This window comes from Acipenser ruthenus, chromosome 4 (genome assembly GCF_902713425.1).
Source record: "Acipenser ruthenus chromosome 4, fAciRut3.2 maternal haplotype, whole genome shotgun sequence".
NCBI lineage: Eukaryota > Metazoa > Chordata > Actinopteri > Acipenseriformes > Acipenseridae > Acipenser > Acipenser ruthenus.
Window position 1 is genome coordinate 18,159,046 of NC_081192.1, and position 24,155 is coordinate 18,183,200.

A 24,155-nucleotide genomic window follows, 5' to 3' on the forward strand; every position below is an offset into this window, starting at 1 on the left:
TGGGTACAGGCAATGCGGCAGCCAGATCCATCACAGTGCCTGCGCAAAGTAGCTGTGTACACACATTTGTGACTATCCCTCTGTGGCAAAGTGGTAAGTGGTACGTGCTGGCGCAGGGGTGATGCAGTGCAGTATTGAAACGCACAGAGATTTATAATCCGGTTTGGAACAGTTTTTTTATTTTTATCCAGGTCTGCTAAGCAAATAAACACAAAATATCCGGCTAACACGTTCTGGAGCTGTCGCCAAGGGCCAGCACAAAACCCGGAACAGCACTGCACTATTGTCATGCATTAAACTGTATCACCCACCACGAGCACTGCAGCACGCGTGTTTGTACATTGTGGAAGGGATACTTGTGTTTATTATTTGGGACTGCAAACCCGTTATTATTTACCCCGTGCACTACACATTGTTGTGTATTGCTGGGGATCATTATTTGGTCACCAGACCTGGATTGTATAAATAAAAGTACTTTTCTAACTGGATTACAAATCTCTGTCTGTTCATTGCACACTGCATCACTCCTGCACCTGTACACAATCAACCACTTTGCTACATGCAGTTATTTACCTAATTTTCTGTGCAATCGCCGACTGCACTCATTGCATGTGCTTGAGTATATTAAAATGGTGACGTGGGGAATGAATTACAGTATGCTAAGAAGGTCAAGACGGAGTGAGATTAACACACGGTAAAAAAAACGATCTCCAAAGAAATGAACGCGTTCATCGCAGAAGTTAACTGCAATTTCACGAGACAGGAAGGAAGGTTCTGTTTAGAAATTAAATGGTTAATGTCAAAGGATTGAATGAGAGAGCGAATGCGTTCCAGTTCATCTGGAGGCAGTCGGGCTTCAAATCGAATAGTATCCAAAGTTATTCCTAGGAACTCGAGTGTGAACTGGACCGATGGTTTTCTCCTCTGAGGGGGGACGCCGACTGCTGAGAAGAGAGACCTGAGTTCTAAGAGTGCCTCAGCTGGAGGGGCTGATGGAGGAGATAGAAGGAGAAAGTCATCCAAGAAGTGCAGCTATAATGACTTTCTATGCAATCGTTGACTGCACTCATTGCATTGCATGCACTTGAGTATATTTAAATTAGTGGTGCACAACTCGGGTCATGGAGGGCCGGTGTCCCTCCTGGTTTTTGTTCTAACCATACCCTAAATTAGTTAATTGGACCAATTAAGCTTCTAATAAGGTCCAATAAAGTACTTTTAAGGTGCTGTTGGAATAAAAACCTGCAGGGACACCAGACCTCCAGGACCGAGTTGTGCACCACTGATTTAAATGGTTACATAGAGAATGAATTACGGTATGCTAAGAGGGTCAAGACAGAGGAGTGCAATTAACGAGTGATAAAAAATGTATCTCCAAAGAAATGAACGCGTTAATCACAGAAGTTAACTGTGATTAATTGACAGCCCTAATTAGAATATAAAATCTTTTTTTAAGCAAACATGGGAGGAATGACTTGCATGTGAATGAGAGTAACACTTTTGTTAATTTACCACCATTTTGAATGCTAAATTTGCCGTGGCTGATGTTGATGTTTTATTGTAATTGGTGTGCAGTGATATTTGGCACCCAGAATAAAACATTCTTTTTTTAGAATTCATACCGCCATCGTACTGTACTTTTCTGGAGCAGGTGCCAATTTGGTTCGATTTACATCGTTCCATGGGTCAAAATACATCAAATTCCAGGGTCAATTTGAAGTATCATCATCTTACTGAGAAATACACTTCCTTATCTCCTGTAATCCCATTGCAAATCATGTGTTAAAACATTTGTATCACATAATTTTAGAACCAATAACGCAATGGTCACAAATGTAAGAAAAAAGGGACACAGCTACAGCAGTGCTTCCCTATGGTTGACATTCTCAGGAATTTCACAACAGACTACTTTTGATATTCTCAAAATAGGTTAATCTTCTAATGCTGTACATTTTTTTGCAAGTATTTTAACACAAAGGTACTTCTCTTAGAATAATTATAGTCATGATAGCCTTTTTGAAAACTGAATTGGTTTGTAGTAAGACATATTTTGTTTAAACTTGAAATTCCCACCATGCAGCCATCTCAGAGCTACAGCTTCGGAGGACAACACAGCTCTGGGCAGCTTACAGGCAAGCCCACAGGCGCCCGGCCAGACTACAGGGGTCGCTGGTGCGTGGTGAACCAAGGACACCCTGGCCAGCCTAAGCCCCCCCCCCCACGGTCGGCAGTGGAATAGCCTGGACTCGAACCAGCGACGTCTAGGCCATAGGGCGCATCCTGCAGTCCACGCGGAGCGTCTTTACCGGGTGCGCCACACAGGAGCCCTGACAATGAAGCTTTTTAGAGAAATGCGTTTATTAACGACCTCATCGCCTCAATTTCAAAGTATTAACGGATTGATTTAATTAACACATTTTGTTTGAAAATCACTTGCTACTAAAAGTCTTGTTACTATACCACGAGATCGATACAATAACACCGTTTTTTGAAAATCCTGCCTGGGGAGTGGCCGTGAAAATTCAATTATAAAATAATAACTGCACACCAAGAAGGTCACAGCTTTTTTTCTGCTCCATTTCATTACAAACAACTGTTTTATTCCAGTGCAAGGATGGAACCTTTATAGAGTATGTGCTGTCCTAGAAAATCCAGGGTGTGCAGTCAAAATAACTTAAGCAATAAAACTGGCGAACTGTGTACTTCCCACTGTGTAGAATATGAAAATACATTTGCAATGTGGCCAGAAGTCATTCAGTTGCTCTTTCCAATGATGTGCTTTACAATGTGCCATTGAAAGCAGGGCTGAATAACGGACCTTCTGAAGCTGGATCAGACATCAGATGTCAGGCCTCTCGTCTTGCACTGAAAACACTGAGATTCAACTCTGGAGTGTTAAACATCAGTTTCACCTCCATGCTGTCCTAGACTCTGGAGCCCAGCACGACTGGGTTTGGTAAATTTGTGAGGCCAGCCGCCCCAAAAATGTCAACATGATGCTCATCACAGCTCTTTTTTATGTAATTTGGCCCTCACCTGAATGCAGCCTTCTGGAATTTGAACTGAGTGAGGCACGTGTACAGTATTTTAAAGCCCTGAGCCGATGTAACAACTGTAAATACCAGGTTATCTTTCCATGTGTGTGTGTGTGTTTTTTGTTTTTTAAATGTTGTAATCTTTTTGGTAGGCACTAGAAAAACATCCCAATACTCCGATGACTGCAAAGCAGATCTTAGAAGTCATACAGAAAGAAGGACTAAAAGAAACCAGGTAAGTGTGTTTTTGTTTTGTTTTTACTTTGGTTTGTTTTATTGATCATGTTTCTCATTAAGGTGCTAAGTGATAGAGCCTTAATACCTGGGATACTACAGGTGCAGCACCTTTGTGTCCCATCACGTTGTATTTGAACCATATCTATGTAGTTCTTCCGTTTTGTGTTTTCTCTCATTATATTATTATTATTATTATTTATTTCTTAGCCGACGCCCTTATCCAGGGCGACTTACAATTGTTACAAGATATCACATTATTATTTACATACAATTACCCATTTATCCAGTTGAGTTTTTACTGGAGCAATCTAGGTGAAGTACCTTGCTCAAGGGTACAGCAGCAGTGTCCCCCAGCTGGGATTGAACCCACGACCCTCCGGTCAAGAGTACAGAGCCCTAACCACTACTCCACACTGCTGCCCTGTGGGAATTATACATCCCCACTCCCTCTACACTTTTTATTGCTTGGAAATTATGGTGCCAGTTATATGCATACTTTGTCTTAAGGTTGAGATGATACGGAATTCCAAACAATGATAAACATACAGGAAATAAATAAAACAACTCATGATTGTCATTACAGTGCTGCAGTGTTTGGTATTTGCATAGTGTTTTTCATGTTAATCCTGAAAATGTGTTAATGTTTTTAAGAAATAGCTGAAATTCCTGCAGGTTTTTGTTTACATTATTTTTTAATAATAATAAAACAATCATGCAAACTTGCATCAACAACAGTACTTTTAAATCAAAGACGTTAAGGGTGTCCTTTTTTGCTCGTGGGTTCAATCCCAGCTGGGGGACACTGCTGCTGTACCCTTGAGCAAGGTACTTTACCTAGATTGCTCCAGCAAAAGCCCAACTGTATAAATGGGTAATTGTATGTAAAAATAATGTGATATCTTGTAACAATTGTAAGTCGCCCTGGATAAGGGCGTCGGCTAAGAAATAAATAATAATAATAATAATAATAATAATAATAATAATAATAATAATATGAAATAGATTTTAAGAGACACTTCAAAGAAGACAAAATATCCAGTTGTCTGTCATTGCATGATCTTTTAGGAGGCTTAGGAAGGTCCATGAGCTCACTGTTGCTGGTTTTAAACAGGTAACTCAGGAGAGTAGCTATTTTTTTTTCTTGGCATCTTTGCTAAGGAAAGCTTTTTATTTTGTGGTATGAATGTGAGAAAGTGTTTACTAGCTTTGAAACTGCTATATGCAGACTACTGAAGGTCTATTAGGAACTGGGGAGGGGAGGGCATCTAAAGAGGCATGTAAAATTCAGGTTAAAGTATCCTGCCATTCCTGCTACCCGCTGAGTAAACACAGAGGTGTATGCTACAGTAACTTTTGTCAAATTCCTATTACCACTGCTCAATCACATGCTCTTGATTGGACCAAATTACACCTAGGTTTATTTAATGTCAGGTCTCTGTCTAATAAGCTCAGTTAATTACTGATTTTATTCAGGATTACAACATTGATATTCTCTCTAACTGAAACATGGCTTGGACCGAATGGCAGTGTTTCCTTGATTGAGGCTTCTCCACCTAACTATTCTTTTTTCCAGAAAGCTCGCTCTACTGGGTGGGGAGGTGGATTTGCTTCTGTTTTCCGTAGTGAACTTGGAATCAGACAGGAAATTGCTGAAGGTTATTCATCTTTTGAAGTTTTAACCTTGACATTAAAACAGTCCATTACCTGTTCATATTGCAATTATTTATTGACCACCTAAGTCCAACCCGCTATTTCTGACTGACTTTGGGGATCTGCTATCTATATTGACAGTCAAATATGATTCTAACTCCATGGAAGGCTACTGGATTCCTTATTATATCCTGCATGTCAAAGGTCTTAGCATAATTGTGGCCATACTTTAGATCTGGTAGTTTCTCATGGTTTAGCTGTTAAGAACGTTATCATCTTGCAATTCTTTTTGAGGTGAATCTGCCAGTATCTACAAAGACTGTGGACCATACATTTAAATCCCAGGTAATTAATTCTTCAACAGCTGTTAAGCTTTCTGATGTCGCGAGCTCATTTTTGCTACCCTAGATAAATTAATTAATCCTTCCCCTAATAGTCCTACTATTGACATTGGCTCCTCTCACAGCTGCAATGACTTCTTACGTTTCTTAAAAAAATAAAATACTAGACATCAGAAATGAGATTCCACAGACACCTTCTGTTAAGGAGGCAGAATTTTACCAACTACACCTATTAAGGCTACTATGGGAGCTTTTTCTTTGATTACCTTACAGGAACTGACAGAACTAATTCAACACATGAGCGCTACTACATGCTCTCTTGATCCTATTCCTAATGATCCTAATGTGTAGTGCACGGGGTAAATAATAACCGCATCCAGTAAAGGCGCTCCGCGCGGAGTGCTGGATGTGCCCTATAGCCTGGAGATCGCAGGTACGAATCCAGGCTATGTCACAGCCGACGGTGACCGGGAGTTCCTAGGGGGCAGCGCACAATTGGCTGAGCGCTGCCCGGGTAGGGAGGGCTTAGGTCGAAAGGGGAATCCACGGCTCACCGCGCATCAGCGACCCCTGTGGCCGATAGGGTGCCTGTGGCTCTGCAGTGGAGTCGCCAGATCTGTGTTGTCCTCTGGCGCTATAGGTCTGGTGGCATTGCTGTGGATCTGCAGTGCGAAAAATGACGGCTTGGTAGGAGCACGTTTCGGAGGACGCGTGTTCCAGCCTCCGTTTCCCGAGTCGGCGGGGGGGTTGCGAGCGGTGAGCCGAGGATACAGATAATAGTTAGACATGCTAAATTGAGGTGAAAACTGAGGTAAAATAATTGGTGACGACTAAATTAAAAAAAAAAAAAAAAATTATAAATGGTTAACTCCTCCAGTATAGTTCCCTCAGCACTTCAGGTAGCTGTGGTAAAGCCTATGCTTAAGAAACACAATTTGGACCCTAAAGTCCTCAATAACTGTAGGCCAATCGCCAACCTATCATTCTTAGATAAAGTTCTAGAGAGAGCTGTTGCAGTTCAATTACAAAAATTTCTAACTCTTAATGGTATATTCGAGAAGTTTCAGTCTGGTTTTCGTGCTGCACATAGCACCAAGACGGTCCTTGTCAGTGTTGTGAATGATCTGCTGATAAGCTCTGACTCTGGCTTTCCATCAGTATTAATTCTCCTTGATCTAAGTGCTGCCTTTAGTGCTTGTTATATAATGGTCATTCCAAGTCAATTTCTAAAGTGAGAATTCCTGGGATGTTTTTATAAGAAATTGCAACCTAGAAATGCATGGCTGCCAAGTCTGAGTTGCCTGTGATCCTCTCTTTACCCCATATTAGTTACTCTGAAGGGATTGGAAGAATGTGACGAACTTAGATTTTGTTATGACTGGCCAATCAATGTTTTTCTCTCAGACTTCACAAGCATATACGAACTCCAGTATGTAAATCATAATATTCCATGACACACATTAAGGCTATTTATAGAAAATCAACATATTTGTCTGGTTTGTTTATTTATACTTGCAATTTTATTTCAAGGAAACAAAGAGTCTCAACACAAAGGTAATCTAAAATATTTAGCCTTATTAAATTCAATTATAAAATCTATATATTATCTATATCTATAAAGCTGTATTTTTCCTGCTAGGTCGATAAATAAGTACCTTTTCAATGCTAAAAAACCTTAGGTCTTTAAGGTTGGCAACATTGCACCCTCACAGTATGCAAACACAAATAATCAGTGACGTAATAATAACATTGCTTAGAAAGGTGGGTTTAAGTATTATGTGTATTTTGGATGCATATTTGTACTTTAAGCTTATCTTTCATAATAAAATAACATTAATAGACTGTTATATTCTTACAATAAATATGTTGACTACTTACCATTGACTTAATTTAATGTATACATTTTTCTTCCTTGTATTACTGATATCGGATCCAACTCTTGAAAAGAAAAAGACCAAAAAGCATAGACATAAATTGTCTTCTTCGTTATTATTCTTTGATTAATACTGTATAATTAGGGGTCTATCTAAATCGCGATTTTGCGGAAATTGGGAAATGGAGGGGTCACTGCGAAATTCACTTCTTTTAGGGGCCAATGCATACTAGTTAGAATTTTAGACCCGAATAGGCACATTTTCTTTGTTTTGACTCGATACTATTAAAATAAATTCCTGGATGGGACAAATAAGATGACAACGAACGTGCTGCATATATTGCCTTTATTAAAGAATGCCAGATACCCTTGGGTAACTGAGTTTTGGGACTGTTTCTAATTGATATTGCCTTACATTTCCAACCAATTCAGTGGATGCAGAACGTGCAGTCTCAATGTATGGGCAAGTCCACACCAGACAGAGAATGTTGGCAGCAACTGCTGGGAGATGTTGCATGCTTCCCTTTACAAATGACAGCACTCTGTTTTAGTAAGGAAGGAAGAACCACTATTTTATACTATAATTATCATTATTATCATGTATTTTGATAAATATATACAGCGAATGCACACAGATATATAAGTAGCACTTGAAGTTTTCGAGTTTTATTTTTGATCACGTGACGCCCCTTTTAGTTTCTTAATTAAACTCAGAAAAAGCTGTTAATTACAAAACAATGTCACTTGTTTTTACCTTCATATCTTGACTAAACCTGAATCTGTTTCACCTTATTTTATAAACAGAGCTGACAAATGAAGTTAATTGCTCATTCCTGATCCTGCTGTTAACTCACATTTGATTCTTACAGTCACCTAATTTATCGTTGTGCTTTTGTTATTTCCCTAACTAGTTTAACAGTGATGTCCTGACAGATTTAATTTTCAGCATAAAATACCCAGTACGGAGTGGATAGCAAGTCCTTCAGGCGCCTGTTCTGAGTAATTGCAATCTGCACGTGTGTGACAGAAATATAATGAATCTTGGTTGTAAATCTCCCTCCCGGCCTGTGAGGGCGCTAAGTAGAGTTCTTTGGACGGGCTGGCCTGACAGTTCTTTCCCAGGGCCGGGAAGTCGGTCAATCTGGATGAAGGCGAGACTCCGTTGCAGGAATGTGTTGACCCGGAAGGGAAACGGCGTAGCAGCTGCAGATTGTAGAGACAGCTGCACTCATTTACCAAGGGGTCATGCGTGATAGCATAAAAGGTGACGGAGAATCGCAATCTACTCCTTCGCTTGGTTTGAGAGAGTGAAACTGGAAGGACCGGGAGAAACCCAGAGAATAGAAGAAGTATTTGTGAGTGTTTTTTGTTTGTTTGTCGTTGTTAGTAATTGTCTTTTGTTTGTGAATCACTAGACGGCTAACACGTATCCGGAGCTGTTGCCTTACGCCAGCACTACCCGGAACAACACTACACCAGTCACTTTATAAATTGTTATCACCCATCACGAGCACTACTGCAAGCACCCGCCTGGTGACTGTGTTCAGTATTATTGTGGGGCAGATAACGTGTGTTTATTATTTGGGCTGCAACCCATTATTATTGTTACCTCAGTGCTTTGCACATTGGTGTGTGTTGCCGGAGGTTTTATTGTTTGGTCACCAGACCAGGGTTAAAAATAAAAGACCCCTTTTCCAAACGGATTAGAGTTTCTGGTTGTGATTATTTCTGCACTGCATCACCTCTGCAGCTGTTCTCACTCAGCAGCCACTTCGCCAAAATGTGCCAGACATATCACTCGAGTACGGTATTAAATGGTTAGTAGTGTAGATGCTAACTATATTTGGCACTTTTAAGCCGGTTTAAAATTAACTAATTTGGTTTAAGTGCATAGGGCCTCATTTACTAAAGGTTCTTAAAAGTAGCCATAAGATGCGTGTTAACACAATCCCGTAACACGTGTCTTAAAACTATAAATAAGTTGGTATTTACTAATGTGAATGCCGCTTATTAAGACGCGTGCTATGGAAATCATTAACATATTAAGACGTGTCTTCTCACAGAAGATAAGGTACGTCTTAACGAAATGACGACATAGGGGCCACTGACTGTAAGATTGAGATACGCAGTTGTCAGTTATTGACTTTTACTAAATATATGTATTACATACTCTATAGTGGTGTTTGAAAGGCAGGATCTCAAAAATAAATATACAAAGTTATAAACAGTCCTACCTCGACACCATCATGGCTGTACAGTATATATAAAAAGCATTTTGCTTATACAGCATAGTAGCCTATTCCTTTTTCTTATCCATCATGATTAGATCAGTCTGCAGCCCTTAGGCTACATTAATGAAACTGTGAATACAACAAAGTATGGAGTTGGCATTTAGACCAGGTGGCATATTTCAGCGGTCAACGCATTTCTGTACATTAAAATATACTGTTCATGTTCAACGTGGATCTCGCAGACACCAATTGCAAGAAATGCACAGGTAATAATAACTAGGAGTAACTATACTGTACATAGCCTACTGTATAATCTATTGTAGCTAGACAAAGAATCATTTTGTACAGAAAAGTGCAAATCAGTTACCCTGTGAAGGTACAGAATTATTTGTACAGAAGTAAAAGCAGGTATGCAGAAGGTATCGACCCCAGTGCCAGCTGACACATGCAGTGGTATAGCTGTGCCCAAATCGTGTGAAGAGACAAAAAAAAGTGCACTGTATACAGGTATGTGATTTAGGTGAACACGTCCTTCTTTGATATTATGTGCTGTTGTGATTGTAAACCCAATTTCCTTTATTTATGTATCTTACTGTGTTTCAGTTATGTCTGTTTGAACGCAGTTAAGTTATATTTTTTCGTTTGCATATTTATTTTCAATGTCCCGTTACTTATTTTGTTTGTACAGTTTTATTTAATCATAATATACCTGTATGTAGACGCATTTCTGTTCAAAAGTAGTTTTTCTTTATTTATGTATTTTATGCAGTCTGCTGGTATATGTGCGTTTTAGTATATAAACGCATTTATTTTAAAATGAGTCTTAATTATTTACAGTTTCGGATGTGTAGTATCCTACATACATATACCTGTACCTGACAGACAGCTTTAAGACGGATCTCGGCTCCTAACACCTGCTTTCCATCAATGCTATCTAGCATGCGATTTATGGTGTGCTTCATGGTTAGCACAGTTTAGTAAATATCGTCTGAATAGCATTAGCCTCATTAGTGCTCGCGTGCCACTTCATTTGAATACATGACCACACATTTTGCATATTCAGCAGATGCTAATGTACCCATCGTGTTATTTTTAAGGCGTGCGTGCTAACTCACGTCTTATGGTTTAAGTCACGCTTTATCATGGTTGGTAAATACGGGATTATCTAGCACGCGCCTTATCCTTGGATAACACGCTTGTTATCGCATAAGAACCTTTAGTAAATGAGGCCCTTAGTGTGGACAGGGCCTTAGTTGTGAAAGAAAAAAACAGTGAAAATAACTTTCTTACCATATTGTGCTTGCTGATTTATTGTTCTGATTCTTAACCAGTATCTCTCGTTCACATTTACTTTCTTTTTTTCCAACAAACTTTTGTACCCTAGAACCCCAATTTAAATAATTAAAAATATATATTTTGAAGACTGCCTAAAATAATATGTATTTTGCTTTTTTATTAATTTGTTTATTTTTACCTGCATCCTGCTGCATTTAAAAACTTTATACAATGAACTGGCATGAGCATAAATACAAAGAAAAAAAAAGCTATGTCATCTGTAATAGATTTTACTTTCAAAAGTAGGAGAAAATACAAACTATCTGATACAAAGAAATGTCAGATGCCTGTATCACATTAGTAGCAAGGTCTACTGTACATTGTAAATCAGTTAGTTCACATTTTGTCTGAAGGTATATATAAAAAAAAAATAAAAAAAATAAAAACCTCTTCTGCACACATGGGCAAAAGCTTAGTAAGAGTGCACTACTGCATTACAAACAAGCTTGAGGATGGTTAAGCATGCTTAAATTTACCAGATAAAATGTATAAAATTGCCTGTATAGAGAATGTAATAATGTTTTAATTTTCAGAAAGCTACTTTTAAGACTATATGTGTGTGGGGGGGGGGGGGTGTACTGTACTGTACCTTGTCAGAGTGAGAAGACCTCAAACTACAGCTGACTGATGCTCGAGTATCCAAAACCCAATTAACCAAATACATTTTAACCAGAAGAAATGTACAGTCACAGACAAAAGTATTGGCTTATGATATCACAATTAAATGTAACAGATTAAGGACAAGCATTTGGTAATCACTTTTTAATAAAACAAAAAGCAGGATACACAATTTCTAGTAATTTAACAAATAATCTTTATCAAAAAACAAACTTATTTAATTTAAAGTATTCATTCATGACAAAAGCATTGGCATTGCTTTAGTATTGTGTCCTCCTTTTGCTTTTATTATGGCTTTCAGACATTTATGATAATTCTTAACCAGTGTGTTACATCCTGTTGGTGAAACCTGGGCTCATTCTGTCTTGCATATTTCCTTCAACAGACTGGATACACAATTCTTGACTACAGCATTTTTCAGATCAGTCCAAAGTATTTCTATTGGATTGAGATCTGGTCATTGCAAAGGCCATTCCAGAACTTGTATCTTTTTTGTTTTCTTCAAGAATTCTAGAGTTGACTTAGCCGTATGCTTTGGATCGTTGTCATGTTGGAAGATAAACTGTCTGCCAGTCAGCCTATGAGCAGATGGTATCATTGTACTTTGTAGAATGTTTTGCTACATGGCTGCATTCATTCAATCTTCAATCACATGAATATCATGATTGAACCACCTCTATGTTTAACTGGAGGTGCAAGGTTATTTTAATTGAAGGCTTTCCCTTTTCTTCAGGTGCCTTTGTACAGTTCTTTCATGCACTGTTATGCCTGTTGAATCTAAATCTTTCTTTAAGTCCTTGGCTGTTAATCTTGGATTTTTTTCTTAGCTGCTCAGATGATTCTCCTACTTGCTGTAGCCATCATGGGTGAAAGTGTTCCATCAAAATGGCCTCTCCCAGGTTCATTTAATATAATTTGTGTAGAAATGCAAAAAAAATGGGGAGGTCTAGTGTCTATTATTTGTTTATTTAGCAGACGCCTTTATCCAAGGCGACTTACAGAGACTAGGGTGTGTGAACTATGCATCAGCTGCAGAGTCACTTACAATTACGTCTCACCCGAAAGACGGAGCACAAGGAGGTTAAGTGACTTGCTCAGGGTCACACAATGAGTCAGTGGCTGAGGTGGGATTTGAACTGGGGACCTCCTGGTTACAAGGCCTTTGCTTTAACCACTGGACCACACAGCCTCCTAACTCACAGTGTGTGAAAAGTGCCAACACGGAGTGAATCACTTATCTAAAAATATAACACTTCCATCTATCAAAATGCGGACAGTTTATGACAGAGGAGCGCTGCTATTGACATCCCAGCCACACTCGCACTTCTATTAAGCAGTAAAATGGCTTATACTGTGATTTAATGCAAGCGCCAGTAATCAAGCGAACGAAATGCTTTTTCTGAGAATGACACCGATACCACAATGACGAAAATGCTCCACCAGGCAAAGAAACACAGTAAGACACTGTAAATTATCTGTTTGCTAGACCAAAACATAGTCGTGCTTGTCTGATTAGTTATGCCTTAACTGTCAAGTGGAGATCGATTAGTTTTGAAATGGAGTGAGAGAATGTGAGAAATGTGTATTATTTGTTGTTTAGTTTGAAGTGTATACTTACTGTTAAAGAGCAGTAAAAGCTGTGAAACGAAAGACACAGTTCCAGTGCCTTCATTTCTATAAGAACAAAAATGTACATCAATATGTAATATTTCAGGCTACGATGTGTGGCATTTTGTTTATTTGTTTATTTGTTTGTTTATTTATTTATTTATTTATTTAATTTATTTTAGCTAATTATTTGTCTAATAACGTTACTTAACAGATTAACAGTACAGATTGTGTGGTAATTTAGATTTTTTTTTTAATCCTTGTGGAACATTGTGGCAAAGTGGTGAGTGAATACAGATGAGTGCAGTGCAGAGCGAATATAAAACAGACAGACAAGTGCAAGGGTGTTTACTGATTTAATTAACAATGTCCACAGCCTTATGGCAAACACCTGTAAATAATAATGATGGAGTGATACAGCGGCGTGTATCACTCGATATTTGTAAATCCCCGGGTTTGACCCGTAACAAAAAGTCCAGTTTTACACACCAACACTAAACACAAAACACAAACACAGTTCTCAATGATAGTGAATACGTGCAAGTGATGTAATACAGTTCTCTGTGAAATGCAGGGGTGAAAGTGATGTCCGGGTTTATGCTGGCTTTCGCTACAGCCCCGGATCGTGCAACTGGTAGTCTATTAATAAACAGAAAACAGTTAACAAAACACTAACAAACACAAGACAAAACTTACGGTTCACGATACAGCACACAGACTCCTTGTAGGTTTTCAACACTAACCATTTACCAAGGAACAGATCACGTCAGCTATGACCCCTATTTATATCCTCGCTCATGACCCCTAGGTTAACGAGCGCATCCGTTCCTCCAATCCTCAGATGCCACACCGTTTACCGTCTGGGTCATTGAGTTTGGATACCATAGCTGCGCCCCTTTCCTAAATGACCAACTTCCATATAAATTGTCGTGCCATTTAGTTAAGGGTACTCTGTTCCTTTTACACAGTGCCCTTACAGGTTGAGAGGGAGATCTAACACCAACCACCATTCAATCTCTGTCACAAGCATATAGAAAAATAAACACATTTTTTTTACTTTAAATGTTTGTTTTTATTTATTGTACTTTATTTTTACAATGGGGTTTATAATGTGATTTTGAAATATACATGTGTGTCTCCAAGTCTTATTGGAGAGGGGCTCAGGGCGCAAAATATGTTGAAGACAGTCTTCAGGAGTAGACTGGCAAGTGACATTGAATCCCCTCCTTGTCATAAGAGTAGCGGACCTCACTAGAAGGAGTATGATTATGAGAAGGCCCTGACAAAGTTCAGAAATGAAAAGTAAAGAAGGATCTTCTGCACAACAGCTGCAAAAAAGTCACTTGTGTAATGCAGTGACACCTTGATTCTACCAGTTTGTTGTGTGTGTGTGTGTGTTTTTTTTTTTGTTTGTTTTTTTATCAATGTAATTTCAAAAGACATAATTCTTACTGACTGAATACTAAATGAAATACTTTGTTTTTATATTTATATTTTTGTTGTTCTTCAGAAACACAAGATCATTAAACTGTCTTGGCTTGTATGAAAATACTGTGGATGTGTTGAATTCTAAATCATAAAACATACTTACCCCCTCACTAAAGAAAATGTCCCCCGAAAATGTTGGTAGGGAGCCAAATTGACCATCAATCAGTAAGTCCTGGAGCAAACACTGCATTTCAAAAACTATGTTTGTTAACTTGCCTCAAGTGTGATTTATCAGGTTAATCCATCTGGTAAAATAACAAGTTGTAAGTGAAGTCATTTCTGAATTTCTTTTTCAACAAAATTAAGTTCAAATTTGCTTCTGAAAGTGGTCCAAAATGGTTCTGAATACATCTGAGAGCATGTACAATCCCAAAGCTTCAGGGGGCCTAGACGACCCCCAGACTCCAGGCCAAATGATTGGTTTGGCCCCAGGAGTTTGTCAAAATGATCATTTGCCACTTTCACCCATGTTATTGTGAATTCTTGCATTCCATATTTCCTTGATACTGTTCTGTAGCCATTTCCTTTGTCGTCGTTTGCTACAAGTGCTTTTCTCAAATGGGAATCCAACACGTTTGTCTTGACCGTCATCTGCTGTGTTGCCAAAACATTCTTCTTCAACAGATGTTGGAAATAATGACCTCTTTTTCTGGTTATTTACTATATAATGCAGCTTAGTTACTCTGTAATGGGTTTCAATTAGTGGATATATTTCTTAATTAGTTCTATTAAATTCAGACTTTTAATGTAAAGCTGCCAATACTTTTGTCATGAACAAATATTTGAAATTGCTTAGGTGTTTTTTTAAAAAAAAAAAAAAAAAATTATAAAGATGGTTAAACTACAATTTTTCATTTTTTTTATTTTTTATTGTGGCCTTTGTCATATTAATTAGCGGCTAATGTTCATTAAATTATCATATTTTAAGTGTGTGATGCTTTTGTCTGTGACTGTATGTCAGCAGAAGAGTTAAGATAATTTGAGCATACTATTGTTACTTCAGATCTAGTGTATTTGATAGCCTGTCCATCATCCTTGTAAACTGCACCACAGTCTGCATGTAATATTCCCCTATAATAGTAACACCCTGACTAACTACTGTTTAAAAAAATCGTGGTTTAATCTCTGTCATCTTTTATTAAGCAAGCTTAACATTTTTATGAGCTCAGTTCGATTTTTTTCTCTCTCTCTCCTTTAAAATGAGATACTGTACACCTAAGTCATGACCAACCTAAACCGTAAGTGAAATAATAATGGCCTGTATTAAATATAACTAAATGGACACATCTATTTATTTGTTGTGTTTCTTATGTCGGGCTTGTAATAATTCACCACTTTCAATTTTGCCTGATTAACTCTGAACTGTCATGATTATGAATGTGCAGCTTACAAGAACACATTGGTGTGTAGTGTTAATATTAAAGAATCGATCTACAATTTTGTAGATCATTTGTTATGTTCTTTTAACATGCAAATGCAATATAAACCAGTCACAGAGGGATACCCTCATATCACATGCGCCTGGGACACCTAATAATTCATAAGTGCCATAGGCACAAATGAGCTGTGAAAGGTCTTCTTCATGAGGGTTATTAATGTTGTATTCCACTAGAGGCCATTATATATTCTTTGTGTACTTCATAGCACTTGAAAGTGTGTATATCTCTAAAACAATATGTATCTTATCTATTGTGTGGATAATTATACGCTTTATTTGTATATCTTGAAATATATCCTTTATTGACCAAGCAACATAAATCACATGTTTTCCAGATACATATGACGTGATCCAAAGTGTAGTAGTAATTTACTAATCTAATAAAAATGGATTACTTTCTCATAGTTTTAGGACCCCCACTCTCCTGTTGTGGAGGAGTCTAGACCTTATATTACCCAAAATGGATGGTTCCAAAAATAATAAACTTTTGGCATCTAGCAGTGATCACCATCAGGAGATGCTCTTTTAACACTAGAAGCCCCACGGCGGTCATTTTGGCAGTTTTTGGTTTTAAAATGTAATTTTCTCCAGTTGTGTAACACATATGGGGCTGTGTGTTCATGTACCTTTCTGTCCGTATGTATTAAATATTCTCACAAAGCATGAAACGCGGGAGTGCAGAAATAAAGGAGATATATTACATTATACCTAAAAGCCCCGGGAGCAGTCACATTGACGGCCACACAGAAAACAATTGTATTTTCATTATACAGAACGGTATTCTACCTTATTATTTTTATTTACCAGTCCGCAATGTGTTTAGCTGTAATTAGATTAGTCTCTACTGTCTGCCTGAGTGAATGACTGACAGTCTATTGTTTTTCAATCAGCCTTTTGAAAGGCTGGCGCCTGCTTGCCAGCTGCGCTGCTCTGGTCAGTCATTTGGTCAGCATTGGGACTAGTGAAAATAAATACCAGAGACCGTGGAGTTTTATAAGCTGGCTCCCGACGGTGTCCTGTTCAGGTGTTTTACAATGTATTGGACATAGCAGCCATCAACTCCTGGGTACTTTACAAAGAATGCACGGAGAAGAATTTACCAAGGAGAGAATATATTTTACTGTGCGCACAGGAACTTTGCAAGAAGCATTTGGAACAGAGAAAACTGCCAAGCGTGTACCCACAGCTGAAGCTGGCAACCTCGCTGAGAGCCGCAAGAGACGCCAATGCCAGGTTGGCAAGTGCAATAAAAATAAAACTTCAAACAGCTGTGCCCTGTACAGAAAGGCGGCGTGGAGAAGCACAGTATCTGTATTGATTGCAAACAGCTTTAGAGTCAAGGTAAAGGAATACCATTCTGTAAAAAAAAAAAGGAAAAAGAAATTAGACTTTTTTTTATTACTTCTGGTGCTGTGCGCTTCTGTAAAATGTTTTCTTCTAAGTTTATTAGCTTTGTTCAGTTGCTTTTGCGCATCTGATAATAAACTGATTGCTTTTGAAAAGTAAAAAATGTATTGCTATCGTTTCAGTTTTATAAATATGTATGTTGTAAACCGATGTCTGTTCAGATGTTTATTTACTTACAATCATTTTCTTCTTTTGATTTGTAAAATAAATGTGTGTGTGTGTATATATATTTACATTGTATAATTCAATATAATGTAAATATAAGTATGCTTCGGTTTTTCAGATGTTTATGTAACATACTCAAAAAAAAAAAACCTATTACATCCGACTGTTTCTCCGTTCGTTATATTATTTATAGTGTTTTGAATACAGCCGTCAGAAAGACTTCTGCAGGGCTTCTAGGTATGAGTATATCTCCTGTCCTTCTAGTGTTAAAAGTGTTTTAAAATTAGTAGCAGGTTCTTCTTAATAATTATAAAGGGTCTGATAATTTTCAAACTTTTCCCCTTGCCTAAACAATTTCTTATCTTACCTGTGAGATGCATTGTGTTCAAATAAATATACAGTGACCTGTATATTCCTTATTTAAGGACCAAAAAATATGCTTTGTATGCCAATATGTACTTTGTTGCAATTAAAAAAAGAATCAGCTGCCTTACTGTAGGTAAGTAACTTTTGAGTATTTGGTGCACCCTTTTTCAGTCAGCTATCAATTCTTTTCATAGGATTTGTTTCTTTTGTTGCCTTTCATCCTATTGGATACAGATGCTGTTGAACTTTTTTGATCATTCATCTGTCAGACACATAGTCTGCTACATAGTTTAAACAAAATCATAACATGTCTTTGCTTCTACAAATCTGCTTTGCAAAAAAAATATCAATTTTGACATAAACCCCTATACAATAAAGTACTTGTATGATATACAGAAATATATAATTATGTCTTTGATCTGCAGAGTTGTTTTTTTTTTGTTGTTGCCTGAAGCCCATGTGACAGATGCATATGATTAAACTTAACGTTACCAGTCTGTTATTGTAATGTAGATGCTTTCAGGGTTGGAATAATTTTTATAATGCCCCAGTAGAAAGTGCATGCTGTTGTTGCTCAGAGCACTCAATGTATTTCATTTTTCCAATGCTAGTGGAACCTCTCCTTTGGCTTGCCTGAATGCCATGCTTCATACTAATACACGCGTTGGTGATGGAACATTCTTTAAAATCCCGGGAAAATCTGGACTTTATTCCCTGAAAGTAAGTACTGTCAGTAGAACTATGTGTTATATGAATATTAGAAAAGTTACGCTCTTTTGTGTTAGTTTACCAATGAAAAATATGTATTTGTCTGTCCACAACGTCCGTCAACAACTGTGCACTGCTGCATGTAAAATAACAAAAAGCTTAAGGAGTGTTTTAGCATATATTCTGTTTTTTTTTTTTTCAATGATACAGCAGTAGACTGTTAATGCTGGACAAATACTGTACAATGACATATGTACACTACAGGGAAAAGACAAGGTGTTTTGTGTTTTCTGTTTTAAAATGATTAACTGTTTTTATAATGTTAAGGAAATCATGCATCTGCTATTATATTTTTATTCCCTCATATTCAGTACACAGAAACCATCTTTTAACAACAATTCAAATACTATCTTAAGTGCTTGTAGTGGCAATATTATTTTGCCATGTAAACAGATATTCAGTATGCTAAACCGCTTTTTTTAATGATGCACGATAAGAGCAATTAATTTTCATAAATTGATGCCTAATTGCCTTACAAAAACAGAATAAATCTGCTGCAGATCTTGGAGTACTTGAATTTAGAAGGATTTTTAAGATATATGAAATATTCAAAAGTAAAAGAAGAAATTATAGTATTGGATGCTTTAAAAGCAGGGTTGGCCTGACTCCAGATTGCTCCAATCATTCCCATGGTTTGTGAGCTCTAGGTTGTTGTATCGGTCAAGATTCAGGAAGCAGACACAGGCAACATTAAAGGATTTTGGTTTCTGTAGCAGTAGTCTGAACACTGAACTGGCTGGAAGGAATTTAAGCTGCAAGGGCAAGTCTTCTGCCGAGAGTGGAAGGAAGTATGTTACAATTCCAGGCAGTGAAATAAACAGCATCTGTACCTCACGTTCTTAGGCACAAAGAAGAAAGACAACAGTGATTAGGTTTTTTTAACTGTGTGTGTGTGTGTGTGTGTGTGTGTGTGTGTGTGTGAAATGTGCTTCAGGTAATTTAGACAGTAAAGCGCACTGTGGAATTTATTTAGCTTTATTTAATTGTGTTCTCAATAGAAGGAAGAATCACCAAGCCTTGCCGATGGGGCAACTGAGTCTGTGTGTGAAACTGACATTGAAGGTACTGAAATGACGGAGAGCAACAACAGCACTAGTGATGAAAATGGTGGTAAGTTAAAGCATGATTTTTATTGATTTTAGTTGGAATATTTAAATAATACAAATGCATTTGACTACGGTAATGAGATTACATGAACTCATTCCTGTCTCGTATTATTCAGTTTCCATTTTACCAGATTCTCTGAGGTGCCAGTAATAAATAAACATTAGGATAAATGCACTAATCTGCAGCGATTGTGGTCTTAAGTAAATTGCTTTAACAGCATGTGTGGAAACAATATTATTTGTCATGTGCCCCCCCATAGTCAAGATCTGTTTTCTCTAAAGGAAGGGAAGTCCCCTCATGTCTCTCTCTCTCTCTCTCTCTCTCTCTCTCTCTCTCTCTCTCTCTCTCTCTCTCTCTCTCTCTCTCTCTCTCTCGACTGATTTCTTTATATATTTCATTACCTGAAGAAAAAACTTCTGAGCCCTTAAATGATTCAGTGGATCAATTGATTATTGCCTTGTCTGAGATGTAGTTGGAATTATGTTTTCGAGACCTGAACTCTTATCGCAGAGTAATTAAAAATGATTCTGGTGTGAGGTGTTTTAAAAGGCCACAAGTGTAGCGATAGAGTTTAAGGAGCCAGCTTGATTCTGTTGTGCACAGCAGTGTCTGCCATCAATCTAGTGATGGGTAAGAAAAAACAAAAATGCAGTCATGTTTTTGTTGAGCTTAGACTGATCCCCTGTACTGACACACATTATGACACAGCGTACTGATTTAAATTATGGATTGCTCTAGGAATCAAACTCATGCTTTACCCAATTCAAAGTCCACTATAATAACATCCAGATAATACATATTTTGGGGAGGGACAAAGGATGGTAGTAACAGTTCTACAGTAACTGGTTTAAAAAATAACACTCCACCTTATTTTATTTTGTTTTTATTTTTTTTCCCTGGGGGTGTTCCAGTGTATATTGGTTCTGCCTTGAATTAAACTGTGTTAGGAAGACCTTATGATGATAAAGGATATGTGTTAGATTGTGTTAAGTGTCTTTCTTGATTTTGGATTTTTATGATAGAACACAAATCAATGCTTAAGATATCTAGGATACAGGCTATAAAGTGGTGTAAATTATTTGAATAACTGCATTATCAGTAATATATTTTCAAAATAATTGTGCCACAGGAGCATCTGGCTACCAGCAAAAATCCATGTGGCTCCTTCCTCCAAGTATTTAACCAAATCAGGATGTTGAGATTTTCTTTTGAGTAGCTCTCCAAAAAAAACACTCCTTCTGCATACGTTTGGCGTTTGTGTCTTTCATAACTCTTGGTATGCAAGAAGCAGGAATCGTAAAAACTGCACTGTAAAAAGAGAAAAAAAAATATATATATATATATAATTTCTCTTTTTACAGTGCAGTTTTTACGATTCCTGTTTCTTGCATACCAATATATATATATATATATATATATATATATATATATATATATATATATATATATATATATATATATATAAATTGGTTCCAGAACAGCATATTTTCTTGCAGGGATTTTTACAAATATTTTATCTGGCTTGCCATTAGCAAATCAAAAACTTCATAAATACACAGGCCTTATATCATTATTTAACCCAGCACCACCACCACACACACACACCTTTTCAAATGAATCCAGTACATTCAAAACCAGGTCATGCATTATCATGTTCTTATTCTTCCAAATCATATCAGCAGGTTTTATAACTGTCTTAACTAGGGGTTTCAATCGATTAATTAATTAATCAATTAATCACACCTGTGGGCTTTGATCGATTTGAAAAAATAATTGATAATCTTGTCAACCTGCGCGGTAGACAGGAGGCACTTTTTAAATGAAAAAATGTAATCGACATTTATTGGTTGCTTTTTTTTCCTTCTATTTTTTCAGTTTGTCCTATAAAGCTACCTGAAGAACTGTCTTCCGAACACGACACAAACCCCAATACAGCAGCTGTGCAGAACAAGTCAGTGTCTTCCACTCAGCAACATACCAAAAAGGCTCTTAAACAGGTAAGGCAGAGAATTAGCTCATCATTTTCTTATACAACAGCACCCCTAGTTGGAACAAAAAAAACCCTGCAAGTATTTTTTTTTTTCATGTGAAGTAAAATGAAACTCCTGATAAAATTACAATCACCAAGTATATTATAACGACACGATAGTGCCATTATAGTAAGAGCAACAGACAGTTTCTTGTTTAAACCTGATTTTGAAGGTATATGTTTTATTGGCCTTTTCAAAACCGATCGGGACGTCATTTGGCACGCTTGGTGTCCGTGTCACTGAGAATTTTTTTTGGTATAGATTGTGAAAATCCGTTCGGTAGTTTTGAAGTTACAGAATGGCGTAAAAATTAGTTTTTACAAATTATTCAGACAATTTTTTGCGCTCAGATAACTAAAAAACGGCTGTGAGTTTAAATACCTCCTTTGGTAGGCTCGTAGAACTCGTTAATGAGGAGTGTGTTAGTTTTTTCATAACTCTGAAAATACGCCTGCACACTTCGGTCAAATGTTAGAACGTTCGGTCGCCCATTGATTCTCTTATTAACTTATATCTGAGCCGAGCTGAGGAGTGATCCAGAGTGTATAACTGCAGGCCGGAGACCAGATACGCAGTACCTCTGTTTTACAAAGCAAGGGCTGCATTAAAAAACTAAATAACAAACTACAAACCTGAAATAAAAAATAATAGACGTATCAATTGTTTATCCTAGTGTAAGCAAAAATATAAAGCTGAACAACGTATAGCAGCAACGTGTGTTCATGGTAATAGATGAACCGCATTTATTATGTTTTATTGCTATATTTTTAAAGAATCGGTAACTTATTTTTGAAATACTGCATAAGCCTTGTTGCTTTTGCTAGGGGGACTTGGTCTAAAAAGTAAAGTTGTTTACCTACTGCATTATTTGACAGGACGTCACTTCCTGCTTTGCTGTTGTGGTCTACACAGGAGACAGACACACAAGATGGAAATGTAAACAAGGTTGAACTGTTGTTATTTCGGGTTAAATAAAACCTATTTCATTAATTAACGATGCATCGGAGTCCTTAATAAATACCCACGCTTACACAAGCTACATATATAAATTTACACAAAATCTCAGACTCACTGTCGGTTGTACATCAAATTAAAAATCCAGTGTTGTGTGAATAAAAGACTTGCAAGTCCACTCATTTCAGAAGTGCATTCAACAGCAGCTCGTCTTATTTGAAATCCAGCAATTTTTCAGTGGCAGTTTTCATAGTTCAAAACACAAATCTGTGAACTTTAATCATTAAACACCCTGTATATCGTCGTTTTTGTTTTAAATCAGTTACCATAACATTGTAAAATATAGCAAAGTGTTTTAGACCTTTAAAAATGTTGTCCGAATCTTTATTAAAATCTACAATTTATGAGAAAAAATATACTACAGACATAAACCACATCATTCTAATAATAACATTTTTTAATATGACATACCATTACATTAATGAATATAGTAAACTATACTTTTTGTTTAAGGGAGCTTACATAAACACTTACTTGCTTACAGTATGATAGGAGAGAGAGAGAGAGAGAGAGAGAGAGAGAGAGAGAGAGAGAGAGAGAGACATTTTAGAGAGAGACAGATGAATTTTTGCAAAAAATCTAATTAAACATTGAAATATGATGCAAAAAAAAAACACACATTTGAACGGTGTGATCGATCTCCTGAAGATAAAAAATGAATTTACTTTACACCTAGATAGATAAAATGACAAATGTCACATTTCAAATATATATATATATATATATATGGATTACAAATAGGAATTACTTTATTTTGGAATTGATTTTGTGTTCATGATTTCTAGTAGAGAAGCTCTTGAACCCATTAAGAACCCATCTGCTTGAGGCTTTGTTTGGTGTGTAGGTTGTGAAAATGTGTCATCGTGGGTTGCTTGCTAGCGATGTAAATGTCAATATAAACTGTGAATTTCTCCTTCCATCCTGGTATCTTGGGATTTGCTAATTTATTACTCAGAATATGTACTAGTTGCAAACTTAACATAGCCAACATATTAAGGTGCCCTTTTCATAAATAAGCATTAGATATTGTATCTGGTCTAATATAGTAGTTTTTATTTTGGGGCTTTAATTGGAGCATGAATATATATGTTTTTTTTGGTTCTTTTTTATTTTTTTAAGTAATATCAGCAGTATAATATTTAACATCCCATCTGTGATGGAGCAGGTAACAGTTGTACTGCTTTAGGCAAATGTTTAAAACATCTTTGTATACTACTGTGGGAGCCCGGTTGTGATCACAACACAAGGCACTAACGCTAAGGCAAAGGTTGATGGTGGGATGGTATATGGGCGCAAGCGGGAGCATCCTGCCTTGAAGTGATTTTAGTACCATGCTTTGACCTGAGCTTTTACATGTGTCGGGCAAAAAATAAATTACTTCCAATAATTATGAAGTATGAGGTGTATTTATATATTTTGTTTTCCATTTTGTAAGCGTTTCTCA

At 37.1% G+C, this 24,155-nt stretch overlaps 1 protein-coding gene across 3 annotated transcripts in view; it reads left to right on the top strand.

Annotated features, from left to right (window-relative positions):
- Window positions 1–24,155, top strand: part of LOC117400481 (putative Polycomb group protein ASXL3) — a 66,434-nt gene that overhangs the window by 21,315 nt on the left and 20,964 nt on the right. For all 3 annotated transcript variants that reach the window (XM_034000521.3, XM_034000522.3, XM_034000523.3), the window contains exons 2-5: window positions 3,188–3,270; window positions 18,404–18,512; window positions 19,559–19,670; window positions 21,543–21,664. In XM_034000521.3, the coding sequence (XP_033856412.3) occupies window positions 3,188–3,270; window positions 18,404–18,512; window positions 19,559–19,670; window positions 21,543–21,664 (426 nt within the window). The remainder of the gene's footprint in view (window positions 1–3,187; window positions 3,271–18,403; window positions 18,513–19,558; window positions 19,671–21,542; window positions 21,665–24,155) is intronic.